This window comes from Vespa velutina, chromosome 1 (assembly GCF_912470025.1).
Source record: "Vespa velutina chromosome 1, iVesVel2.1, whole genome shotgun sequence".
Lineage (NCBI taxonomy): Eukaryota > Metazoa > Arthropoda > Insecta > Hymenoptera > Vespidae > Vespa > Vespa velutina.
This window is the reverse complement of record NC_062188.1, coordinates 10,758,461-10,780,759: the sequence shown is the minus strand read 5'-3', so window position 1 is coordinate 10,780,759 and position 22,299 is coordinate 10,758,461. Positions and strand designations below refer to the sequence as shown.

Here is a 22,299-nt window from a genome sequence, read left to right as displayed (position 1 = left end):
CCACTCATTCCAAGTTTTATATTATCTTTCGTTTAAAAGTGAGATTCCAGCTGTCTTTTTAATTAACATTTTTTGAGATCAGTTAACCCTAGCGTGTTCTGTAAAATGCATTTTTGATATCAAGTTTTCCCTCTCTTAACCCTTTGCGATCGTATTTAGTTTATATAATACTTAGGTGTTATGCTGATCGGAGTTAATTTTCATTGAACGAATAGTAATACATAATATGCAAGATTACGAAGGAAAAACAAAATTTATTAATTTTTTAAACTTTAGATAAATGTAACATAATAACATGTTTTAATTTTACGTAAAAATTACATTTTATAGTTTTTCTTCATATGATATCTTTCATATTAGGAATCGGTGTAGTATCAATGTTCGGAATTACGCCTAAAAAAGCAATAATCTCTTCTTTCGTCACATCGATCCAGTTATTTCAAGTTGATCGTTCAAATAAACTCTGTTGTTTTATTTTATTTTTGGCATATTTATTTGTTTCTAGTACAATTGTTTAAACAGTATATCTGTGAAAAAATGTCTGCAAAAATCAATAGGTTCCGTACAATGAACAAGTATATTAGTTCCAACAATCTTAAATCTTGTCGAAAAATTAGTTTTTGATTGAAGCTGTACGTAATATCTCTCCAAACAATAAATTTATTTATATCACTATTTTCGCTTTCATCATTTTCTTCTATTTCACTATCGCTGGAAATTTCTAATTACATTACTCATCGCTTCACTCGATCTATGTCATTATCAGAATCACTACTATTAATATTTTCAAAACAACCGTTATCACTTTTTATATCAAAGTTAGTGTTATCAGAGCACCGTTAATCACCGATGATTAAAACTGTGTATCTCCGAAGCTTATTGACTTAGTATAATATAAGATCAATATGGTTCTTTGCTGTGATGACTGAGAGTGGATATCCGACTGGAACGATAAGAAAGCTTTAGTGGATGAGAGTAGACACACGACCGCAAAAGATTAATATTAGGAATCACTTTCTGCATGTTAAATCATTTACAGCATCGTCTCTATGTAAAACATACAATTTTTTCACAAATGTCACGAAAACAATATTGATATCACAAACATAAGATCCGGAAATTCCAGAAAAGATATTATATACGTAATTCCCTTCTTTTCTCCTAGAAGGATACCAAGGACTTGACAAGGTTTTAATTTAATGAATTTAATGAATATCTCTTAAACGTGGTGATGCTCCAATTTGCAAATATTGCACCATGAAAGTTGCACTTTTGGCAATCGATAGGTATTTTTAATAGAGCTGATTATTATTAGAAATGTTTTTATTGTAATTTTATTGTAATCAAGAAAACTATACTGATTCCATGTCAAATAATTTACATGTTCATATAAATTCAACATGGATTCCTTACCGCAAATAGGTAGGTAATTGAACGATTTCTCAATCATGAAAATTTAATAATAATTATATTTCAATATATAGGATTCGAAAAATATTATAAATGCAATATACATTAGCATCCAAATAAAAAGTTTATTAGTCCAACCTATCCAAATAAATAATTAAAATACAATATATATATAAATAAGTCCTATTTTGCAAATATTTCTTAAACACAATTTTACCACGACTTACGAGAAGTATCAAATGAAATTCTTACAATTGAAATTCGTATATTAGAAAATATATATATTCTTATTATTTTACGATATCATATAATCTTACATATTAAAATAATGTAAGTGAATTTATTTCTATCGTTTTTAAAATCTTTCCAATAAATTTTTTTATAAATAAATAATAGTGTGAAATATCCTACATGTAATATTTATCTAATATATTCGGCTTAAATAAAATAATGAAGATTAAAAATAGTCGTAAGTTGTTGGATGAAATAAATCGGCGAAGGAAGTAATTATAAAGATACATGATTACATTCAAGTCAATTATTATTCTTTATGTGTACTTTAACAAGTGTATACAGATGTATATAATTTAATTTTTTTTTTTCATATGCATGTTCAAGTAACATGACTATTACACTCGAATCACGTCGAATAATATAAATATCCAATTATCGACTTTTATTAAATTCACTAAATCAAAAGTAACTAAAGAAACATTTAATATAGTAACGTACAATGTACCAGTATTAAAAGGAGGTAGAAAATGAAACTTGTAAATTAAAACAAGAAATTATATATAGGACAAAGTGGATGAATTTCTAATTTTTACATGCATAAAATAAAACGGGTTTAATGTATCCGTCTATGAACGGTTTCATTAAATAAAACATTTAATTCTGATATACGTAAATTTCATACATTTTTTAACATTTTTCGATTTCTTTCTTTTTTTTATCATATCGTACCGTTTATATTAACAGTCTTGGTAAAAAATAAAATTAGTCAACGATATAACTCATGATTATACGGAATTTGATATTTATGCATATTTATTACAAAAACACGTATGACAAATAACGTTTGATTTCTGTTATTAAAAGACTGATGAAAGATTTACAATTTACAGAAATAACGTAAATATAAAATGAATCATTTAATTGCTTCATGCAATAAATTGTTGTTTCGTTAGATTTACGGTCAGTTCTATTAAGACTTTCTTTCTATTAAGCTTTATTTCAATAAAAGTATTTAATGAATTTAAGCGTTTAACTTGTATTTTACTTCCTTTAACATGTACATCCAGAAAAAATTACGTATCAACAGATGATATACAGAAAAGAATGCATTGATTGGAAAGGTACAGAAAAACTAATTAAGAAATATGATCTTTATATGGATATAGAATTAAGTTTTGTATGGCTTTTTTAATGTCTCTTCTTTTTTTTTTATTTTTTTTTTATTTTTTATTTTTTTATTTTTTTTTTTTTTTTTTTTTTTTTTTTTTTTTTCTTTTTTTGAAAAAATGTAGTGGGAACTTCGATGTACTTTTGTTCTAATATTTTACAAAAAAGATATTGAAGACTTTATAGATGCAAAATAACGAAGTAAAGCACGATTATTTTATCGTGAGTATTAGTATTCTTTCATATTAAACATATGTTGTCATTTCTATGTAATCTTTTTGGCAAATAATTTTGTCCAGTGTTCAATAATAAATATAATTGTCGATTTTTTATATATAGCCATAAAAATATACTAAAAATAAATTTGATGATTTCGTATAAATTGTAAATATCTGTGGTGCCATAACATGAACACACACATATTACCTATGAAAAACTTAAAGATCCTATGTCAGCTATTTCAGAATGATAACATGCAGGTTTAAATTTTATAATATTCAATTCACAAAAAGTAATCTGCTTGTGGTTTCTTGCTAGGTATTCCTCGACTTTCTTGTGGTGCTGCTTCAAAGATCGTAAAATCCCTTTGTAAGTGTTCATTTAATTCCAATATAGCCGCCACATTACCACACCTAAAAATAAATAAAAAAATATATAATATATACAAAAATAATCCGATTTTCTAAGTATATTACAATAAAACCATATACATTTTAATAATAATATAATTTACATTAAAAAAATTATTGATCAAAATTTATACCTATAACAATAATTTGGAGCAGACCAAACTGTAAGAACAGTTTCATTGAAATGCCATTTATAACCTTCCATTACCAACTGATGTGCTCTACATATCATATCAATATCATTAGCAGAGTTAAACTGAGCTACAACATCACTACCAAATAAGTATCCTGCTCCACGGGGTGAAACTCCCCAACCTTGAGTATCTTCTGGGTCAGACCATAATAGATCGCACATTGGACCATCGTGAGGAACCTGTACAAAAATTTCATATTATTCTCTCCATAACATATATATAGCAAGTTTGATTCACTTTTTAAATAAATATAGTTTTTATTAGTTTATATATATGTATATAAATATTAAATATTAATATAACCAAACTATATAAAAACAAATAAATCTTATAATAAGAAAAGAATTAAATATTTCATTACTATTACTCACTTCTTGTTTTCTATCTATAGTACGAATCTGATCAAGAGTTTGAATACTAGGAGACAAACCACCATGAACACAAAATATTTTCCCATCTATAATTGCTGATAGCGATAAATAATCAAAAATTTCAGTACAGTATCGCCATACCGTAATACTACCATATTTACGTAAACATTCATCATAAAATCCATAGACTTGAGTAATTTGCCTTGATTCGTGATTCCCTCTTATTAATGTAATCCTATCAGGATAACGTACCTATAAAATCAATCAAAATTTCATAAAATAATTCCTTTATTCTCGACTTTTCCAATGTATTTGGAAAATACTTTGGAAATGTCAAGATAAATAATATGTACTCCTAAATTTATAAATATATTACTTTTAATGCAAGGAGAAGAAGGAATGTTTCGACGCTATAGAATCCTCTATCAACAAAATCTCCCATGAAAAGATAATTAGTTTCTGGAACATCACCACCTACTTTAAATAGTTCTTTCAAATCATAAAATTGACCATGAATATCTCCACATACCTATAAACATAAATTACAATTAATAATAATCTTAATCACACATATATTTAAGTATCTTATATATAATACTTTATGACAAATTATTAGATATGTTTAATTTCTAGTCAATTAAAACTTACTGTAACTGGAGAATCAACTCGTTGTACATTACTTTCTTCTATAAGAATTTCACGAGCCTTTGCACATAAAGCTTTTACTTCAGCTTCCTTTATGATTTCACATTTCTTAAGTTGTTCAATTTGCCGATCCAAATCACTGGAATCGGCCATTGTAATGACACCAGATGAAAATGGCTACAAATAAACGTATTTCTTTTTTATATCAAAATAACAAAGATTATATACAGATAAGATAAAATATAACAGTATATATTTTATTCTAAAAATAAATAATCTATTATCCACTAATACATCAGAAATATTTTGGTGTGCATTATCTGCAATAAATATTACTAATTCATCGCATTATTGTTCTTTAAATTATAAAAATATAAATTTCAATTTATTTTTAATATAATAAATGTAATTTACATATACAGGATTTTAATGTAGTAAAAACAGTTATAATATATGAGCAAATATAGCATTGCATTCTTAACATATTAAAATTTTTTTATTATGATTATAAGCTACTATTTGCAAGAATAATTCGTGTACATTATATCAATTATATATCAATTATACAAAATAAATTACACTTTTTAGAATATTTTAAAGGGGTAAGACTGAAAACATAACTTTATAAAGAAGAATCTCTCACTAATCTGTATTACTTTAATAATATTTTACAAAGTAAAATGTAAGATATAATAAATACACAAATATTATGCAAAAAAATATGTTAATTACACATAATGTAGAAATATTTTATTTTATATAGAATATATATATATATATATATATATATATATATATATATATATATATATATATATATATATATGCATGTATGTAGTTTTGTGTGTATATATATATATCATATATATCAAGATATATATATATATCGATTCAAATGCATACCTATAACAAATTCCGTGTGAAATATGTCTATATAAAGCTGCTAATACATCAAGTAAATAAATTTACAGTCCAGTCGTTAGAAAAAAACTCTTTTAGGCTATATTCTTATGCCAATGACTACTCGATTCAAGTAAGATACCAATTGTGTTGCATTTGTAAGTACAGAAGATCAGACAATTGTGCCATCTACAGGAAATAGGAACTAAAATGGATTTTTACCTTTTTAAAAAAATTTTTATTATTCACTATTTAATGCAAAAGAATACAATGACTGTCAGTTAAAATTAGTGTTAGTAATCATATTATCCATTTGGAATAATGTCAATATAATTTATTATATTTAATTGAAAACATAAAACTATTTATTATTTTAAATATTAAATGATATATAAAAAATAATATATATACACACATACATACATCAAAGAGAATAAATTCGTATTACTTGGAACTCTGAATTAGAGATCTATAAGATTTATGTCTAAGTTTTACAATAACGAATACGAGAAAATAATTTCTCTTATTACCATAAATATCTTCCCGTTAGCTCAAATGACACAAAAATGAATCCACGTATATAAATATAAAATTGTTGATTATAAATTAAGGGCCAGTTGAACACCTCCTCTTTTAGAATAGAAAAAAAAATATTAAGAAACATGTAATAATTTCATATGTAAAATATTTTAAGCATATAAAATAAAACACTTAATTTCCGGTTAAACCGGAAATTGAATGATTATTAGTCTTTCTTATAGGATATATTGCAGTTTCTTATTAAATTATATATTTAATTCAATTACCTTTAAAAACCTATTAAGCAAGTATAGGCCTCAAATTAATAATTAATAAAATATTAATGTCCGAAGTATGCTGTGTAGGCAGAAACAGTATAACTAATATTAATAAAACTGAAATTTAAAAAACTAAGTGAAAATTATAGACGCCATTAATTAAATATCATCTGAAATATGTACGAAATACAAAATGTACGAAAAAGTATAATTATAAAATGTCGATATTTTCTTTATTAGAGATTCATAAAATAATTGATATTCGACAGTATATATGAAACAGTAAAAAAGAATTTATTAAGAATTTATTAGTTATTTCTATTAATTTAATACACTAAGTTTTTGATAAAATAATAAAGTATTTTCAGTTCATCATGAAATCCACAAGTTTGATTACTATATTTGAATATTTCTTTATGTCTTCATATTTCTTCTTTGAATTAATATTTTTCCTGTTTTTTGATATATATTGAAGACAGTGTAATTCTAGATCTTTTATATGTAAGTTATCTGCAATAATAAGAGTGTCAAACACATTTTCTACATTCATGCTCTTGATTAAAGTTTCTTTACATAATTCTACCAAATCTTGTATGTTATACATGTCAGCTATAAAAATAAGATTATTTGCAATATTATCTAAATCATTAAATTTGTTAGTATATATATAAGACAACATAGAGTTACATGTTTCTTTTGCTATATTAGTTATATAAATTTTCTTATCTTTTTGTTCTTTCATTCCAATTGTGAACATGTTTCTAAATATAGGACTATGTGCTGCAAGTATACATTTATGCACAGGAAACACTGAATCTTCAACATAAATTGATAGGTCACTTAATTCTGAATTACTTTGCAATGAAGTTATATGTCTCATTATTGTTGGTAATTGTTTTAACTTGAAATTGGGCAATTGTTTAGTCACAGGAAATATATGAGTGACTTCAAGTGACACATCAAATTCTTCTTCATCTAACATCAGATCTTCATATTTGATTATTTTATGGGTCTTATCTATAATCTGTCTTGCTTGTTCTAAATGTAATATATTACATATAACAAATAAATATCCACCATAATGGTTCTTCTTAAAATCAAATTGCAGAATAAGATCATCATTTTGATACATCATTGTGACTGCATATGAACAAGATGGCAATAGAAACATGGGTGATATTTTTATTGTATCATCAAAGAATTCTTCGACAGACCACAAATATTTTGGATGTTCATATTTCATAAATGTAGTCTCTATATAATGAGTATTTTTTTCCATTTTTTCTCAAATAATATCTCAATAAAATAAAATAATCTGTTGATTAAATAGCCCTAAAACAAGCATCGCATAAAAAATAATAAAATCAGTATATTTATACAAAGTATGGCTACACAAGCAACCCCTTTATAATATGATATTCTACGTGGTCCTGCTCTAACTATGTAAAGTGTTTTATACGTATGATTGTTCTGCTAATATGCATGTGACAGCTACTTTTTGTTTGTAAAATCAATAAAATCAAAATTTGAAAATTGGTTTATTTGACTAAGTATCGGACAATAGAATAATACAAATCTTGATAGTTATAACAGGAAAATAGTATAATTTTGTTAATCTTTAAAACCTCTTTTTTATTCTAAGTCTAATTTTCTCTTGTATGACACGAATTTACATAATACGATATTTTTAAAAAATTAACCGATCGTCTTATACGAGGTTTACTTGTACATACATATATACATCGTAGCATTTATACGTACGGAATAACTCTTTTATTCAGCATGCATACATGTAGAAAATAATAAAATGAAGTATAATACAGTGTCTTTATTCGTTCATGATTATAATTTGTTGGCCGTTTTTCATCAAATAATTTTTGGCATGATCGATTTTCAATCAAAGTTATGTTTGGGGCATTAAAACGCCATGAAAAGATACACCACGAACAAAGAGGAAACCAATGAACATGACATCAGTAGAAGTACACCGAACAGACTAACGAATTACACGACGATGAAGTAATCAATGGAAGCACCACTATAAAATACGTAGTGCAGCTGAACAAATAAAAAGAACCCGTTGAAAAATTCTCTCTTCTGATCCATAGTACAAATTTTACATAAAAAATCTTGTTGAAAGACAAAATTTTATTTTTGTTTAAAATGAATAATATTTTTCCTCTATATTTTTGTATACGTATATACATAAACTATATTTTTTTTATAAACAGCAACATTTAGTAGCTAATTAAAAACTAAAATTCAACAATATATGTGCTCGAAGAAAATATCAAGAAATCTATATTAAGGGTGTTCTCTACCTTTTGTTCAAAGCATATGTGACTTCAACGATAGGTATGGACAAAATATGAACTACGAATACAAATAGGGAACGCTGACCCCACTATGCGACTATCGTATTATTGTTTAGTTATTCCCTTTACGCGTACATAAAGATGGTTTCATTGGGTTAATATAATTAGTGTTACTAGACGCATATTTTTCAATTTTTCATATGTATATCTTTTTTTGATAGAGCGTGCGTTTCGCAGTGATCTATGCTAGCTACGTCTATACGCATTTGTTTTACGATAAATGCATAGAAAATAATAAATATAATTGAACATATAAAAATAAGTATATAAATCTGCAACAAAAATAAGAATTTGTTGAATATTTTCTTCAAAATAATTAGTGAATACTTATATATTATATTATTTTAATATAAATTAAATGACTTCATTTTTACACTATCTATGAAGTAGATCAGCGTCTTTTTACATGGTTTCTCCTATAGGACCTAGTCCATTCTGTACTACTATTACTATTACTACTACTACTGATAATAATAATAATAATAATAATAATATATTTAAATATTATTTATATAAATCTAGATATTATTTAATACTCATATTGTAATAGTAAATAATAATCATATTGTAATAGTAAAGACAATTAACTTAAACTGATCATGAGTAAGAAATAGTGTGGAAACAAATGCATAATGATCATAAGGTAGTAAGACAAAGAGAAACGATAGTGGACGAAAACAAAAGAAACGTTTCTTACTTTTTTCATATGTCGCGTTTGTATTAACATATTTATCGATAAGCGGTTACGTGTCGAAATTATCAAGAACAGTTTATTGAGGATCGCGCATCAAACCACCACGTAAAATGATACACATTTCCTTCTTTTGTTATTATAAATTATCGTATATTATATAAATCATATGTATCATGATTTATACAATATAAATATATTCTTCTGTTTCTTATTATTATTACTCTTTTTAGTACTATATTATTACATTAAATATTATTATTATAGTAATAAGTAGTAGTAATAGTAATAATATGAAGTGAAGTACAGAGGAAATCATAAAATAGCGCTGGGGGAAAAATTTCGTAGATAATGTGGAAATAAACTCGTATTTTGATATTATTAAAAATAATACATAATATATATGTTTATTAATTATTTTGAAGTCGACAAATGTATATACTTTATACATTTGTCATTGAACAAAATTATACTGCTGCTGTGTCCTATCTATCACAGATTATCACGAAATTCACGTCAGTCATCAGTGTAGGAAATAAATATAAGAGATTGAATAGTAACACCTTACTAAATTATATTTATTTTTTATGCATTTATCGTAAAACAAATGCGTATAGACGTAGCTAGCACAGATCACTGCGAAACGCACGCTCTATCAAATAAAGATATACATATGAGAGATTGAAAAGTATGCGTCTAGTAACACTAATTATTTTAACCCAATGAAACCATTTTTATGTACGCGTAAAGGGAATAATTAAACAAGGTTATATACGATACGATACGATAGTCGCATAGTGGGGTCAGCGTTCCCTATTTGTATTCGTAGTTCATATTTTGTCCATATCTGTCGTTGAAGTCACATACGCTTTGAACAAAATATGCTATTAACAGCCGGCCAAACTGTTTCAAACACAACAGCCTTAACTGTTTCACGGGTTTTTGTTGTTTCTCAATCGAAAATTGCTAAACGGCGCGATAGCGTTTGTTTGATCCTGTACCCAAAAATGCCAAGGAACGCGAATGCACTGTTTTCTGTTTATATGTGATAAGTCTTATTAATATAAACGTATATTTCATTATTGTTCTTTATAACTTATTCTATATTATTTAGTTCATTATATTATTATAATAATAGTTGTTTATAAGGATAGAAACGTGTACACCTACAAAGTGTAATATTACTCCAATTTTATTTTAATTTACTTAAGACTGAACGGTAACCGTAGTCACACATCGACAGAAATCGGGCTTGTGATTGTCGACTTCGCAGCTTAGAGCGCTGGTACTTTTGGGCACAGACATTCAAACAGTTAAGAGAATGTTTTCTTCTTTTAAAAGATCTATAAATAAGTATATTCTTTTTTTAAAAGATCCGTAAAATTAAAAGATCTTTTAATTATCTTTTTCTTTTTTTAAGTGATTCCTCAAATGTTTCCATAATTCTTTAGTCTTTTTATTGCACTTACATTATACACATGTAAAATTTGTTTAATGCTAGCCAACATTCTTTTATCAACGTTCACCTAACTTATGAATAACACAATGCAAAATATGTTAAACAGCAATTACAAATAAACTTTAGTTCAGTTGATATTTCTTCTGAATTTAATATCCATAACGAGTCAAAGGAATTTGAAGTATTTTATGAGATCTATTTTTATTATAGACCGTGTAACCGTTTATTAGAATGACAAATTAATTGATTGGATGATGTAAGCTGTGACAACTTCTAAAGGGCGGGCGGTTATGACAACGCCTAGATGGCGTAAGTACTATTACAGGTTTCGAATGAGAAAACTCATTTACATCTTGGGAATTTGAATTTCCAATACGCGAACCAATAGAAGTTTACGAGAATCTTCTTTGTTCATTTAGTCTGTTATAGTTAATGATCGAATCGCATTAAATTTAAACAAATGAATTTCAAATTCTTCGAATCGATTCGAAGTTTAATTAGTTAATATAGATTTTGAAGTTTTGATAAGTCACGAATCTATTATCAGTTTCATTGTTTAACCAACAATGGATTTAATGATATTTGAAATACTTTAAACCACTTTGAATTTGTATAGTAACTTCGAACATAATTCTAATCTTACAACTCATGAGGATCTTAATAAATCTCGAATATTCTGTCACTTTCTCGAATATATTGCACTAGCGATAATGGACTCTTTCTGCGCACAATATATCAAATCTTACATCATTACTAATTTTTATTATTTCCTTAATAACAAGGTTTTATATAAAATTCTTTAATCCACTTATTTTAATAGTTTGAATATAATTAATAAAACTATCACTATAAGGACTATTTGAAAAGTTTGGAGTTTTTTCTTAAAATGAAACAAATCTTAAAGTGAAAAATAAAACAGTCGCATATTGCTAAAATGGTTCTAGTATTTATTCATCTTTGAATATATAATTACTATACTTTATACTTTATGTATTATATTATACATAATGCTATATTAATTTTAATATAATTATATTTTTATCTTATTTTCTACATATCAACATTCGTAATATATATTGGAAACTATAAAAACTAATAACATAAATAAATGTATTTTTGTTAATTCAAATTTTCGAAATTTTTTAAATATTTGTTGTCAATAGCTCGGACAAAATCTATCGAAACTTTCAAAACTTCGGAAAGTATGAATTGATGATCAAAATATTCAAGAGTTTTACTTCCTTGAGATAGGGTTCAAGATTACGATATAGATTCGAAGCGATTCGAAGTCTTTCAAATCTTATCGTTAGTTATAGTCAGCCAAGTCTAATTATTATTATCACATTCACGAGTCGTACTAAACTATTATATATATTGTTAGTTGTTAGTTTAACTCAGAAATTAAGCATTTTTGGATTTAAGCATATTGATAAAGTCTATTTTTCTTCTCTATATATGAGGAATCAATTCCTGAACTTTTGTTGTGTAATTTTTTACATTATGTATATATAAGTTATTATCTATATTTTTTTAACAATTTGTAGTAAAGTATTTTTTAATACCAATTAGAAGAAATGTAAGTAAGAACAACTTATTGATTGTATGGAAAAATAAAAATTCCAGAATATGAAATAATAAAAAAAAATTTATTTAACTTTGTTCATATCTATTTTATACACTAAGATTTTTGTAAAACAATAAAGTATTATTAGCCCATGAAGTAATCTAAAATTTTTGCTACTATATTTGGATATTTCTTTATATCTTCATATTCCTTACTTGAATGAATAATGGTCTTGTATTGTGATATATATTGAAGACAAAGTAATTCTAGATCATGCATATGTAATTTATCTGCAATAACAAGAGTGTCGAATACATTCTCTTCATTCATTTGCTTGATCAAAGCATCTTTACATAACTTTACTAAATCTAGTATATTATACATGTCAGCTATAATAATAAGTTCGCTTGCAATATTATCTAAATCTTCAAGTCTATTAGTATATATATAAGACATCATAGAGGTACATGTTCCTTTTGTTAAATCTGTTATATAAACTCTGCCTTCTTTTTGTTCCTTCATTCCAGATGTGAATATATTTTCAAATACAGGACTATGTGCTCCAAGTATACATTTGTGCACTGGATATACTGAATCTTCAACACAAATTGTTAAATCGCTTAATTCTGAATTAAAATGTAATGAACTTATATGTTTCATTATTTCTCGTATATGTTTTATCTTGAAATTGGGCAATTGTTTAGTTACAGGAAGTATATGAGTGACTTTAAGTGACAGATCAAATTTGCTGTAAAATGAAGACACGTTTTGATATATGATTGATTTATTGGTCCCATTAATAATTTGTGTCTTTTGACAACAATCTAACATAGAATATACAACACTTAAATATCCACCATATTGTTCCTCGTCGAAATCAAATTCTAGAGTTAGACTACGACTAGTATGCTCCATCGTAACTGTATATGTACAAGACGGTAATAGAAACACGGGTGACATTAAAATTGTGTTAGAATGGAATTGTTGAACAGGCCACAAAAATTGTGGATTTTCATATTTTATAAATGTAGTCTCTATATAGAATGTATTTCCTTCCATTTTTTAAAATTAATATCTCAATAAGATAAAATAATCTTTTGATAAAATAGCCCTAAAACATGCATCGTATAAAGAATGAAATTATTATGTCTATGGAGAGTATGACTATACAAGTAACCCCTTTATAATATGGTATTCCTATATGATCTCGTTTTACCTTTGTAAAGTGTTTTTTTATGTATGAATATTCTGCTAATAGGCGTGTTATAGCTAGTTTTTGTTCATTAAATCAAAAAACCGAAATTTAAGAGTTATTTTATTTGGCTAAATATTGCACAGTGGAACAATACAAATTATGATAATTATAAAAGGAAAGTAGTATAATTTTCTTAATTTTTGAAATCTAAGCCTATATTTTGTTCTAATTCATTATTTTTGCATAACAACATGAATTTGCATAATATATTTTATAGGAACTTAGTTTTACATGGGGATTACTTGTTCATATATACATATACATATATGTAAAAATCTATACATACGAGATACGTTTGTTGAGCAGGATTTTACATATACGAAGAGAACAATAAAATGAAGCAAATTACAAAACGTCTTCATTTGTACAGAATTATGATTTGTTGGCTGTTTTTCATTAAATAATTTTTACATGATCGATTTTCAATTAAGGTTATAACTATGGCGAATTTGATTCGCTACAAAGTATTTTTATTTGTAAATGTAACTTTAGGATATTAAAATATTAAATAGAAATGAATACTATGAATTTATTATTACAAAAGTAATTAAATAACATAAGAAAATTTCGAAAAAGATTAAGTTGTAGTGATAGATCATATTGTATGTTATTTAGTAATCTGTATAAACTAAATATTTATTATAAGGATATAAGCAAATTAATATTTTATATATATTAAAAAAGGCTTATAAAATAGTAAGAAAAAAATTTACATATTAATTTATGTACAATACAATTAAAATATATGTATGAGTCGTTTTTCTTTAAATCGTGTAAGTCCAACTGAAAGAATGAGTTAAAGTTAATTTTAGTAACAGATGGCGAGATAAATTTTTTTTTTTATTTTTATAACAAAGTCAATATAGTACAATATTTTCATGAATTCAAAAATGGAATTGCATGAATTTCTTTTTCAATCTGATATAAATTTATACCAATGTAAATCCATTCATTATGTTTGCGGAATATATAAGAGCTTGTGACTTCGATTTAGGCGTAATTAAAAAATACGATGTATTTTATAAAAACATTTAGAATGTTACAGCTCAAGAACATATTATAGTGACATGTAAAATGTCAAAAAATTTCAGCAAAATAATATTATTACTGTTATATACCAATTCATAGCAGTAGATATAATATGTTGAGTTTGTTACCTTATATACTTTCTATTCACCATGAAAATTTTAGGACACTTTGTACGAATCCAAATGAAGACTAAAAGATGAATAAAAGTTATTAATATTATCTTTTACAATGTTATTAAATATTATCCTTCTCATTTCTTCAAAGTTGTTTTTTCATTAAACTTATTATAATAGTATTCTCAAAAATATTTATCAAATGAATAAATTTTTATATTCAGTACATCTTTATTCTATAATTGTCATTATTTATTTTAGAATAAAATTTCAAAAAAGTATTTCTTAATTATAATATAAATTTAAATTTGATATGCACTTTTTTTTTGAGAATAGTGTGTCTTCATTAGCAATTAACAAAAACAGTTGTATTTTGAGAATATTTATAAAAACGGTCACACATAATAAAATAAAGCATATTGGAATATTAAAAGCATAAAACTAGCTTATTAGCACATTTAACAATATTTTAAATATTTTAACATAGAAAACATTAAATATCTCGGCATAAGGATCGTATATGTACCGTTTAAAAAAAACGGCTCATATATACATATATATACATATACATATATATATATACATATACATATATATATATATATATATATATATATATATATGTATATATATGTATATATACATAAGTTATTCATTGTCGATATTTCATCAACAATTTGAAGTGAAGTATTATTAATACCAATTAGAAGAAATGTAGATTAGAACCATTTATCGATTGTATAGGAATGTAAATTTTTTGGTCGTCTTTGCTTCATACATTTATACCCCTATATAATTACATTGTTCATTCTTTAATTAATCTTATTGTGTTAACATATAATATATAGCTAAAATAAAAATAAAAATCACACAATTTTTTTATGAGAATAATTCAATTTTTATATATCCACGCATCATATATTGGAACTTTAATATTTTCAAAATTAAAAATTTAAGTTATGATTATATTTTCTGATTTCACAACTAGTTACAATAAAATGCCACTCATTTTATTATTTGAAAAAAAAAAAAAAAGAAAAAAAAAAAAAAAAAAAAAAAAAATTTACTTATATTTTCCATTCAGCTTTTCTCCTTATCTTTCGCAGCTTCTATTTTACGTCCTAAAAGATCATATTTAGATTGATTTAACTCTGGATCTTGATCAGTATCCGAACTACAGTCACTATCGCTCGAATCATCATAAGAACCAAGTCCTGGTAAAATACCAATACATTTCATTCCTCCTGTATGATTTATCATTGTGTTAGATAAGCATGAATTTTTGTTTTCCACAAGCACATATTTTGATTCTGCATTTAGTATCTGTGGATATTGTAAATGAGAATCATCTTCCTTTGTTAAAGATTTATCTGGTTCTGGTGAAGACAATTTTCTTTTGACACCCTTGTTTTCACCTAAATTATTAATTCATGAGCAAATTTTTAACTAAATATTTGTATTATACTTCATAACTTTTCATTTTAACTTACTTAACTTTGGTTTTTCTGATTTTTTCACAACTACACCTGCCAATAGTTTTAACTGTGAATTACGACCACTAAAAGATAAAGTAGATCTTTTAATAAAATTTTAAAGCAACTATTTAATTAGTTTATTTTTAATTCATTTTTTTTTAATGAACAATAAAATTAAAGGAATAATTAATTATGACAATAGAATTTGCAATACTTAATACAATTATAAAGATCAATTGAAATATAGCATAAATGTATTCTGATTTAATATTTTACCTGCTACTACAAATATTCTTGTTGATAATCTGGGGTTTTTTAATTCTTGTTTTAATCTTTCATCTAATGACTTTTCTTGTAATGAAGCAACAGCAGCTTTGAAGTCACGCATTTCTTTTTCTTCTTCAAGATTTTTTTTACGTTCTTCCTCTAATTTAGTTCTATCAACCAAATCTAAAAATTCCACTTCATCATCATCCAATCCTTTTATCATATTTTCTGAAAAACAATAATAACAATGCCATTTCAAATAAATTTGATTTGATAAAAAATAATTTCTGCTTACTAAGTTTATGCGCTTCTTCATATTCTGCATCTCTTTTGTTTTTTTGTTCTTGCAACCTTTCGTACAAAGACCTAGGATCATATGATTCTTCAGGAGGTTCTAAAAAGTAAATCTTATATTATCATATTTTTCAGACTTTCATGGCCATGTGTCTTATATATTCTATTATTTGAGAAATATGATAAAATATTAATTATTTTGCTGTTATACACAAATTATATTATAAATATTTTGTGAATATATTTGAAGAGAAAGAGAATATATTTACTAATAATTCAAATATTTTATGTCAATTTTAAAATTTTAATTTTCTCTTACAGTTTTGTTTCATTACATAGATTTAATAGACTACTTAAATTTGATGGGTATGACACTTGATAAATAAAGAACAGTTGAATAACTTGTACGGTAATAACCTAAAGGTTGGTCAGCTGTTCGTACACGGTCCCATTCTTCTTGCCTTATTCTCCTTTGCTCTGCTATTTCAGCTTCTGATATGAACCCAGAACTCATTTTTTACTGTTTTAATGGAACAAAGATAAGCATATATATTTATATAACGAAGAAGTTTTGATTCACATTCGGTTCGTGGTGTATAAACACCAATCATATAAGCCAACCATAAAAATTTCTTGCTTTATAAGCTTTTAATATACGTGATTATATATAGAGTACGTATCCAAAAATAATCGTTTAACATATTAATATACAATTCATTATATAGCGAAAATTTACATCCTACACACTTTTTAATACTTTATAATATTTCGTAACTAAATTTTTCCTTGTCGGTAGTGGTACTAAGCACAATTCAATGTAATACAATGAACAGCCCAAGTATATAATATTTAAGATTAGTATTTAAAAATAATTTCAGAACGCGTTCATACTGCCACCTAGTAACTGTTACATCTGTGATCTATGTTTCTTGAACGATCATCGTATAAACATATTATAGAATGATACTTCTATAGTTTTGTAACATTTTCTATATAAATTTGTCTTAATAAATAGAAAAGAAATATATTTATTATAAGATTTTTTATAAAAGTTCGTAAAAATATATTTATATACCATTGGCTGATGTTTCGCGCTCAATAAATCCACCAATCCTGAGTATATGTTAAAAGATGAGCAAATTATAATTTTACGGTAGTTGCATGTCTATGTTTCACTCTTTCTTCCGCTTCTCTTTCATGCGGTCGTGAAGCCGTCCAAGGTATGTGCTTTTTAGAGCTTCTTTCTGATTTAACAGAAAAGTTTAAAAAAGAACATTAAATTACTTTGTGAATTTGATTAAAAATTCTTTAAAGTGATATGGAAGTGAATATTTTTCACAGATGGCATGCTCACCAAGTTGATACTAATGGATGTTACATACCGTGTGACATCCGAAATATTTTAGTTTGATAATATATCGTTCATCGTTTTGAAGTGTTATCTAGTGATTTAAAAGATTATTATTAGCGTTTCAAATATTTTATTGCATTAGTAAATTACTTTTAAATTAGTAATGTAAAATTTGTATCTATAGTAACATAACCTAATTATTTTCAGATGTTCACGGCAAACGCTAAAATTATAAAAAGCGGTGGCGCTGAGCCCGACCAGTTTGAAGCTAGTATTTCACAAGCTCTTTTGGAGTTGGAAATGAATAGTGATCTAAAATCACAACTGAGAGAGCTTTATATTACTAAAGCGAGAGAAATCGAGACCAATAATAAGAAGGTGAAATATTTCTTAATACAACTACTGCACGGATAAATTTCCTTTATATGCATATATGTGATACTTAAGAAAAGATTGATTTAATTTTTATGAAATTTTGATTAATGTCTTTAATTTTATTTTAGTCAATTATTATTTATGTACCAATGCCAAAGTTGAAAGCATTCCAGAAGATTCATACAAGGCTGGTACGTGAATTAGAAAAAAAGTTCTCGGGTAAACACGTTATGTTTGTGGGTGAAAGAAAAATCTTACCTAAACCAACTAGGAAAACTCGCACGAAGAATAAGCAAAAGAGGCCAAGAAGGTGATATAATTATTTATTAATCATATTAGTGTAAATACAATTATTTAGAAACAGTTTTATATTGGTATTATGAAAATGTATTGCTTAAAATTTTGTGTAATGTGAGTATGCTTGGTGTTGTGTAAATATGCATTTAATATCAAATATATGATATTGTTTAACTTTATAGCCGTACATTAACTGCTGTATATGATGCTCTTCTGGAAGATTTGGTATATCCAGTAGAATAGTTGTAAACGCATCCGTGTTAAAGCAGAAGGCAAGCAACTGATCAAAGTGCATTTGGATAAGAATGAACAGACAAATATTGAGCATAAAGTATGTCTTCATGTTAATCATGTGATTAATCATGTGATTAAATCACATTAAATATGTAATGTATCATTGTTATACATGCACCACTATTAGCAATTTCATAGATTCTGTCTTATCTTTTTTAGGTTGATACTTTTGCTTCTGTCTATAAGAAACTGACGGGTCGGGATGTCACATTTGAATTTCCTGAATCTTATGTATGATTTCATAAAAAATAAAGGTTATCGAAATTATTTAACTTAGTGAATTTATACCATCTTTAATACTTCTTATATGCCATATGTAAAAATGAAAAAAAGATGGCTATGTTTATGGCTAAACAAAAATATTGCATCATGGTAATTTCAGTTTGGAACAATTTCTGGATAGAAACGCCTTCTGATCTGTACCAGAGATAAAACATTGAGATTTGATCTAGTATATTTTTAAACAAAATATTTATGTAAAAGTATTAGATAATTAATTGTGTAATAAATTGACAAAATTTAAAACGTACACAATTGTCATATCAGCAGTCTCTAAAGATTGTGGTCTAAGTCTTAAAAGTATCACGCATGCTGTTACTTCACCAATTTCGATTGCACCATCTATCATTCCAGGCCATTTTGTAGCATATTCGCTAGCAGCGAAGAGAATTCTTGTAGAATAAGGGTTATCTTTAAAATACTTCAAAAATATACATTAGTGATAGATGAGTATCTGTACATCAATATTCGTACCTATCGTTGGATATATTTACATGATTAACATGATTAAATACATGAGATGGTTGCATAACGCTCATAGGCCAAGCACTTTCTAATTTAATTCCAATATCTTCGTTCGGAGATCGTTCAAGTTCTTTGTAATTGATACAACGTTTCATTTCGTTAGTTTGAAAACATTGGCTTAGCGTTTCGAATAATTTTAATTTCGATGTCGTTGATATAATATTGGTATCATTAAGAAATCCAGCCATCATTCCTCCTTTTACGTTATTACAGGTTGCATCATAAGCGATATTTAAGATAGTATTGGATTCTAATGTAGCTAAAACATTGCCATTATACTTATCTTTCCAAAAAGGTTTTTTGTAAAATGCATTGAAAAATATGTTATCACTATGTAGGAATAATGTTTGGGATTGAGATACATGTGCAGGTAAAGATGGTTCGATACGAATTTGAGAATTTTCCGGGGGTGGTACCGCTATTACCACGATGTCACATCTACATACCCATACATACGCAGTTATATATTTACGAAAATATTAATCTAATATGCCCGTTCGTACGATGATTAATATTAATAAATTCCATAAATATATATATATCTTAACGATAACATTATTTAAACGTACTTGAAACAATTTTGTGTAGTATAACAATAAGCTCTGTCATCGTTGAATTGAATATTTGTAACTATTTCATCATAAATTATATCACCATGTTCAGCAAGTATATGTTTTAATAATTCTTCGGTTAATCGCGCCATTCCACCCTATCAAACAGGGTAATCTTTCCTTTTTTCGTTGAAATTTTTAAAAAATATCGCGGTATTATTGGTATTATAAATTATAATTGTTTTAATTGTAAGAATATTTGATAATAACTTGAACGAAATAACGGTTCTCATCTCCTATCGTTACTTTTAGTCGATCGAGCAATCCACCTGCACCATTTAACATTACAAACATCCATAACGCTGATAGTTTACGAAGATCTCTCATTCCTGATAGATGAATATACGATAGAAAGATCTAGTGGGTAAAATGATTGGTTGAAAAATTAAAATGCCAGAATTGGATTTTACCGCATGTACTATAAATAAGTGAACTGCATATGGATCTGGCATAAGAGAAGAACACAAGTTCCTTCAGTAGTTGATCAACACTGGTTATGGCTAATTTACACGTAATCTTATTCTTGACATAGGTTTTGAAACATGGTTTTAAACAATTCTTTTGAATCTGAACACAAAGGAAGAAAATTGTAAAGTTTATCAGATATTGAGTCTGATCAAAAATCTTGAATATTGTTTCTGTAAATCGATGATCCAAATAAATAATTACTACTTGAATAAAGTAGCGAATTTCAGCTGCGAATAAACTTGGAAAATTTTCTACGGGACCATCTTTTGTAAAAAACACTCTTTTTCCATCCGTGTTCTGCCTGGAACAAGTATCTATGTTCAATGTATGGATAAGTTGAGTGACACGTTCTTGCAAGAGACTGGCATAAAAGCTCTCGCTATAATTCTGTGATAAAACGCGTCCTCCGGCTTTATCTGTAGTAATCGTAAAGATATAAGATATACATAAGATTTTATGACGAAGGAATCTCGCTTGTAAGAAAGGATATATACTGCTTCGATTGGAAATAAAGAAAAAATTATGAATTATTACCGGTTCCTTCGATGACCAGTATATTTAAAGAGGGTTTTCTTCTAAGTATATTGTACGCTATACAAAGTCCCGTTAAACCAGCACCAACGATCACTACGTCAAAGTCGTTAACGTCTTCTTCGTCATCAAGATTTAGGTTCATTTTAAATAAGAGTAAGATCTAATTAATCGATCGGAAGCGATTCATGATCGATCGTCTCTTTCTCTCGAATTTCAGCGAGTTTCCAAAGGTTTATCAAATGTTTTTCAAACTTCTCGCAGTTCACATGAAACGAAAGCATCTTACAATAACGCTAGACTTCTTCGAGCGGTCAGTCCCTTGATAGTCGAAGCAACTTTTAACTACGGCCTTTATAATCCCCGCGATAGCCATCTTATCTCTCTCTTTTTGCTTCTCTCTTTCTCTCTCTCTCTCTCTTTCTCTCTTCCTGTCCATTTATCCCTTTCTCTTTTTCTCTCTCTCTCTCTCTCTCTCTCTCTCTCTCTCTCTCTCTCTCTCTCTCTTTCTCTCTCTTTATCCGCGTGGAGGAACATCCTTGAGACACCACCATGTTTCCACGAACGGCATTACCTTTTTCCACCCCCTTTACGACTGCTCTACTCTCTCTTTACGGAGCTCTGCATCTTAAATAATTGATTCTAACGTAGTTACCGCTGTTTTTATAACTGTTTTACCGGTCGCTTCCACCACCACAA

General features: G+C 26.6%; 6 protein-coding genes across 8 annotated transcripts in view; 1 reads left to right on the top strand and 5 right to left on the bottom strand.

Annotated features, from left to right (window-relative positions):
• Positions 1–1,938: 1,938 nt before the first annotated feature.
• On the bottom strand, positions 1,939–15,043 carry LOC124957547 (serine/threonine-protein phosphatase 4 catalytic subunit). 3 transcript variants are annotated; one of them, XM_047514575.1, is made up of 6 exons: positions 13,978–14,221; positions 4,654–4,827; positions 4,382–4,534; positions 4,006–4,257; positions 3,575–3,813; positions 1,939–3,443 (listed from the first exon to the last, which is right to left on the bottom strand). In XM_047514575.1, the coding sequence occupies exons 2-6, from the start codon at positions 4,801–4,803 to the stop codon at positions 3,314–3,316; spliced, it is 924 nt and encodes a 307-aa protein (XP_047370531.1). In that variant the 5' UTR covers positions 4,804–4,827; positions 13,978–14,221; the 3' UTR covers positions 1,939–3,313. The 3 variants fall into 3 exon arrangements, with proteins under 3 accessions (XP_047370531.1, XP_047370522.1, XP_047370539.1); XM_047514566.1 differs by lacking the exon at positions 13,978–14,221 and adding an exon at positions 5,554–5,696; XM_047514583.1 differs by lacking the exons at positions 1,939–3,443; positions 3,575–3,813; positions 4,006–4,257; positions 4,382–4,534; positions 4,654–4,827 and adding an exon at positions 10,848–13,547 and having other exon boundaries at positions 13,978–15,043.
• LOC124957564 (protein maternal effect lethal 26-like) lies at positions 6,621–9,038 on the bottom strand. Its single transcript, XM_047514595.1, has 2 exons — positions 8,109–9,038; positions 6,621–7,679 (listed from the first exon to the last, which is right to left on the bottom strand). The coding sequence occupies exon 2, from the start codon at positions 7,624–7,626 to the stop codon at positions 6,712–6,714; it is 915 nt and encodes a 304-aa protein (XP_047370551.1). The 5' UTR covers positions 7,627–7,679; positions 8,109–9,038; the 3' UTR covers positions 6,621–6,711.
• A 503-nt stretch (positions 15,044–15,546) lies between the features above and the next one.
• On the bottom strand, positions 15,547–17,697 carry LOC124957570 (PSME3-interacting protein). The gene is given in 6 exon segments (XM_047514606.1): positions 15,547–16,248; positions 16,324–16,391; positions 16,585–16,615; positions 16,618–16,803; positions 16,871–16,969; positions 17,287–17,697. Coding segments are annotated over 6 exon segments (816 nt in total). The 5' UTR covers positions 17,384–17,697; the 3' UTR covers positions 15,547–15,913.
• A 240-nt stretch (positions 17,698–17,937) lies between these two features.
• LOC124957597 (40S ribosomal protein S7) lies at positions 17,938–19,453 on the top strand. The gene is given in 6 exon segments (XM_047514617.1): positions 17,938–18,089; positions 18,428–18,598; positions 18,724–18,905; positions 19,075–19,137; positions 19,139–19,223; positions 19,346–19,453. Coding segments are annotated over 5 exon segments (579 nt in total). The 5' UTR covers positions 17,938–18,089; the 3' UTR covers positions 19,424–19,453.
• LOC124957582 overlaps positions 19,444–22,299 on the bottom strand; it is a 3,351-nt gene continuing 495 nt past the window's right edge. The window contains exons 1-2 of the mRNA XM_047514609.1: positions 21,604–22,299; positions 19,444–21,485 (exon numbers count right to left, since the gene is read on the bottom strand). The exon at positions 21,604–22,299 is cut by the window's right edge and continues 495 nt beyond it. Of these exons, the coding sequence (XP_047370565.1) occupies positions 20,959–21,485; positions 21,604–21,745 (669 nt within the window). The 5' untranslated portion in view covers positions 21,746–22,299 and the 3' untranslated portion in view covers positions 19,444–20,958. The remainder of the gene's footprint in view (positions 21,486–21,603) is intronic.
• Positions 19,480–20,928, bottom strand: LOC124946350 (amine oxidase [flavin-containing] A-like). The gene is made up of 5 exons (XM_047491232.1): positions 20,812–20,928; positions 20,560–20,699; positions 19,940–20,428; positions 19,717–19,857; positions 19,480–19,603 (listed from the first exon to the last, which is right to left on the bottom strand). The coding sequence occupies exons 1-5, from the start codon at positions 20,926–20,928 to the stop codon at positions 19,480–19,482; spliced, it is 1,011 nt and encodes a 336-aa protein (XP_047347188.1).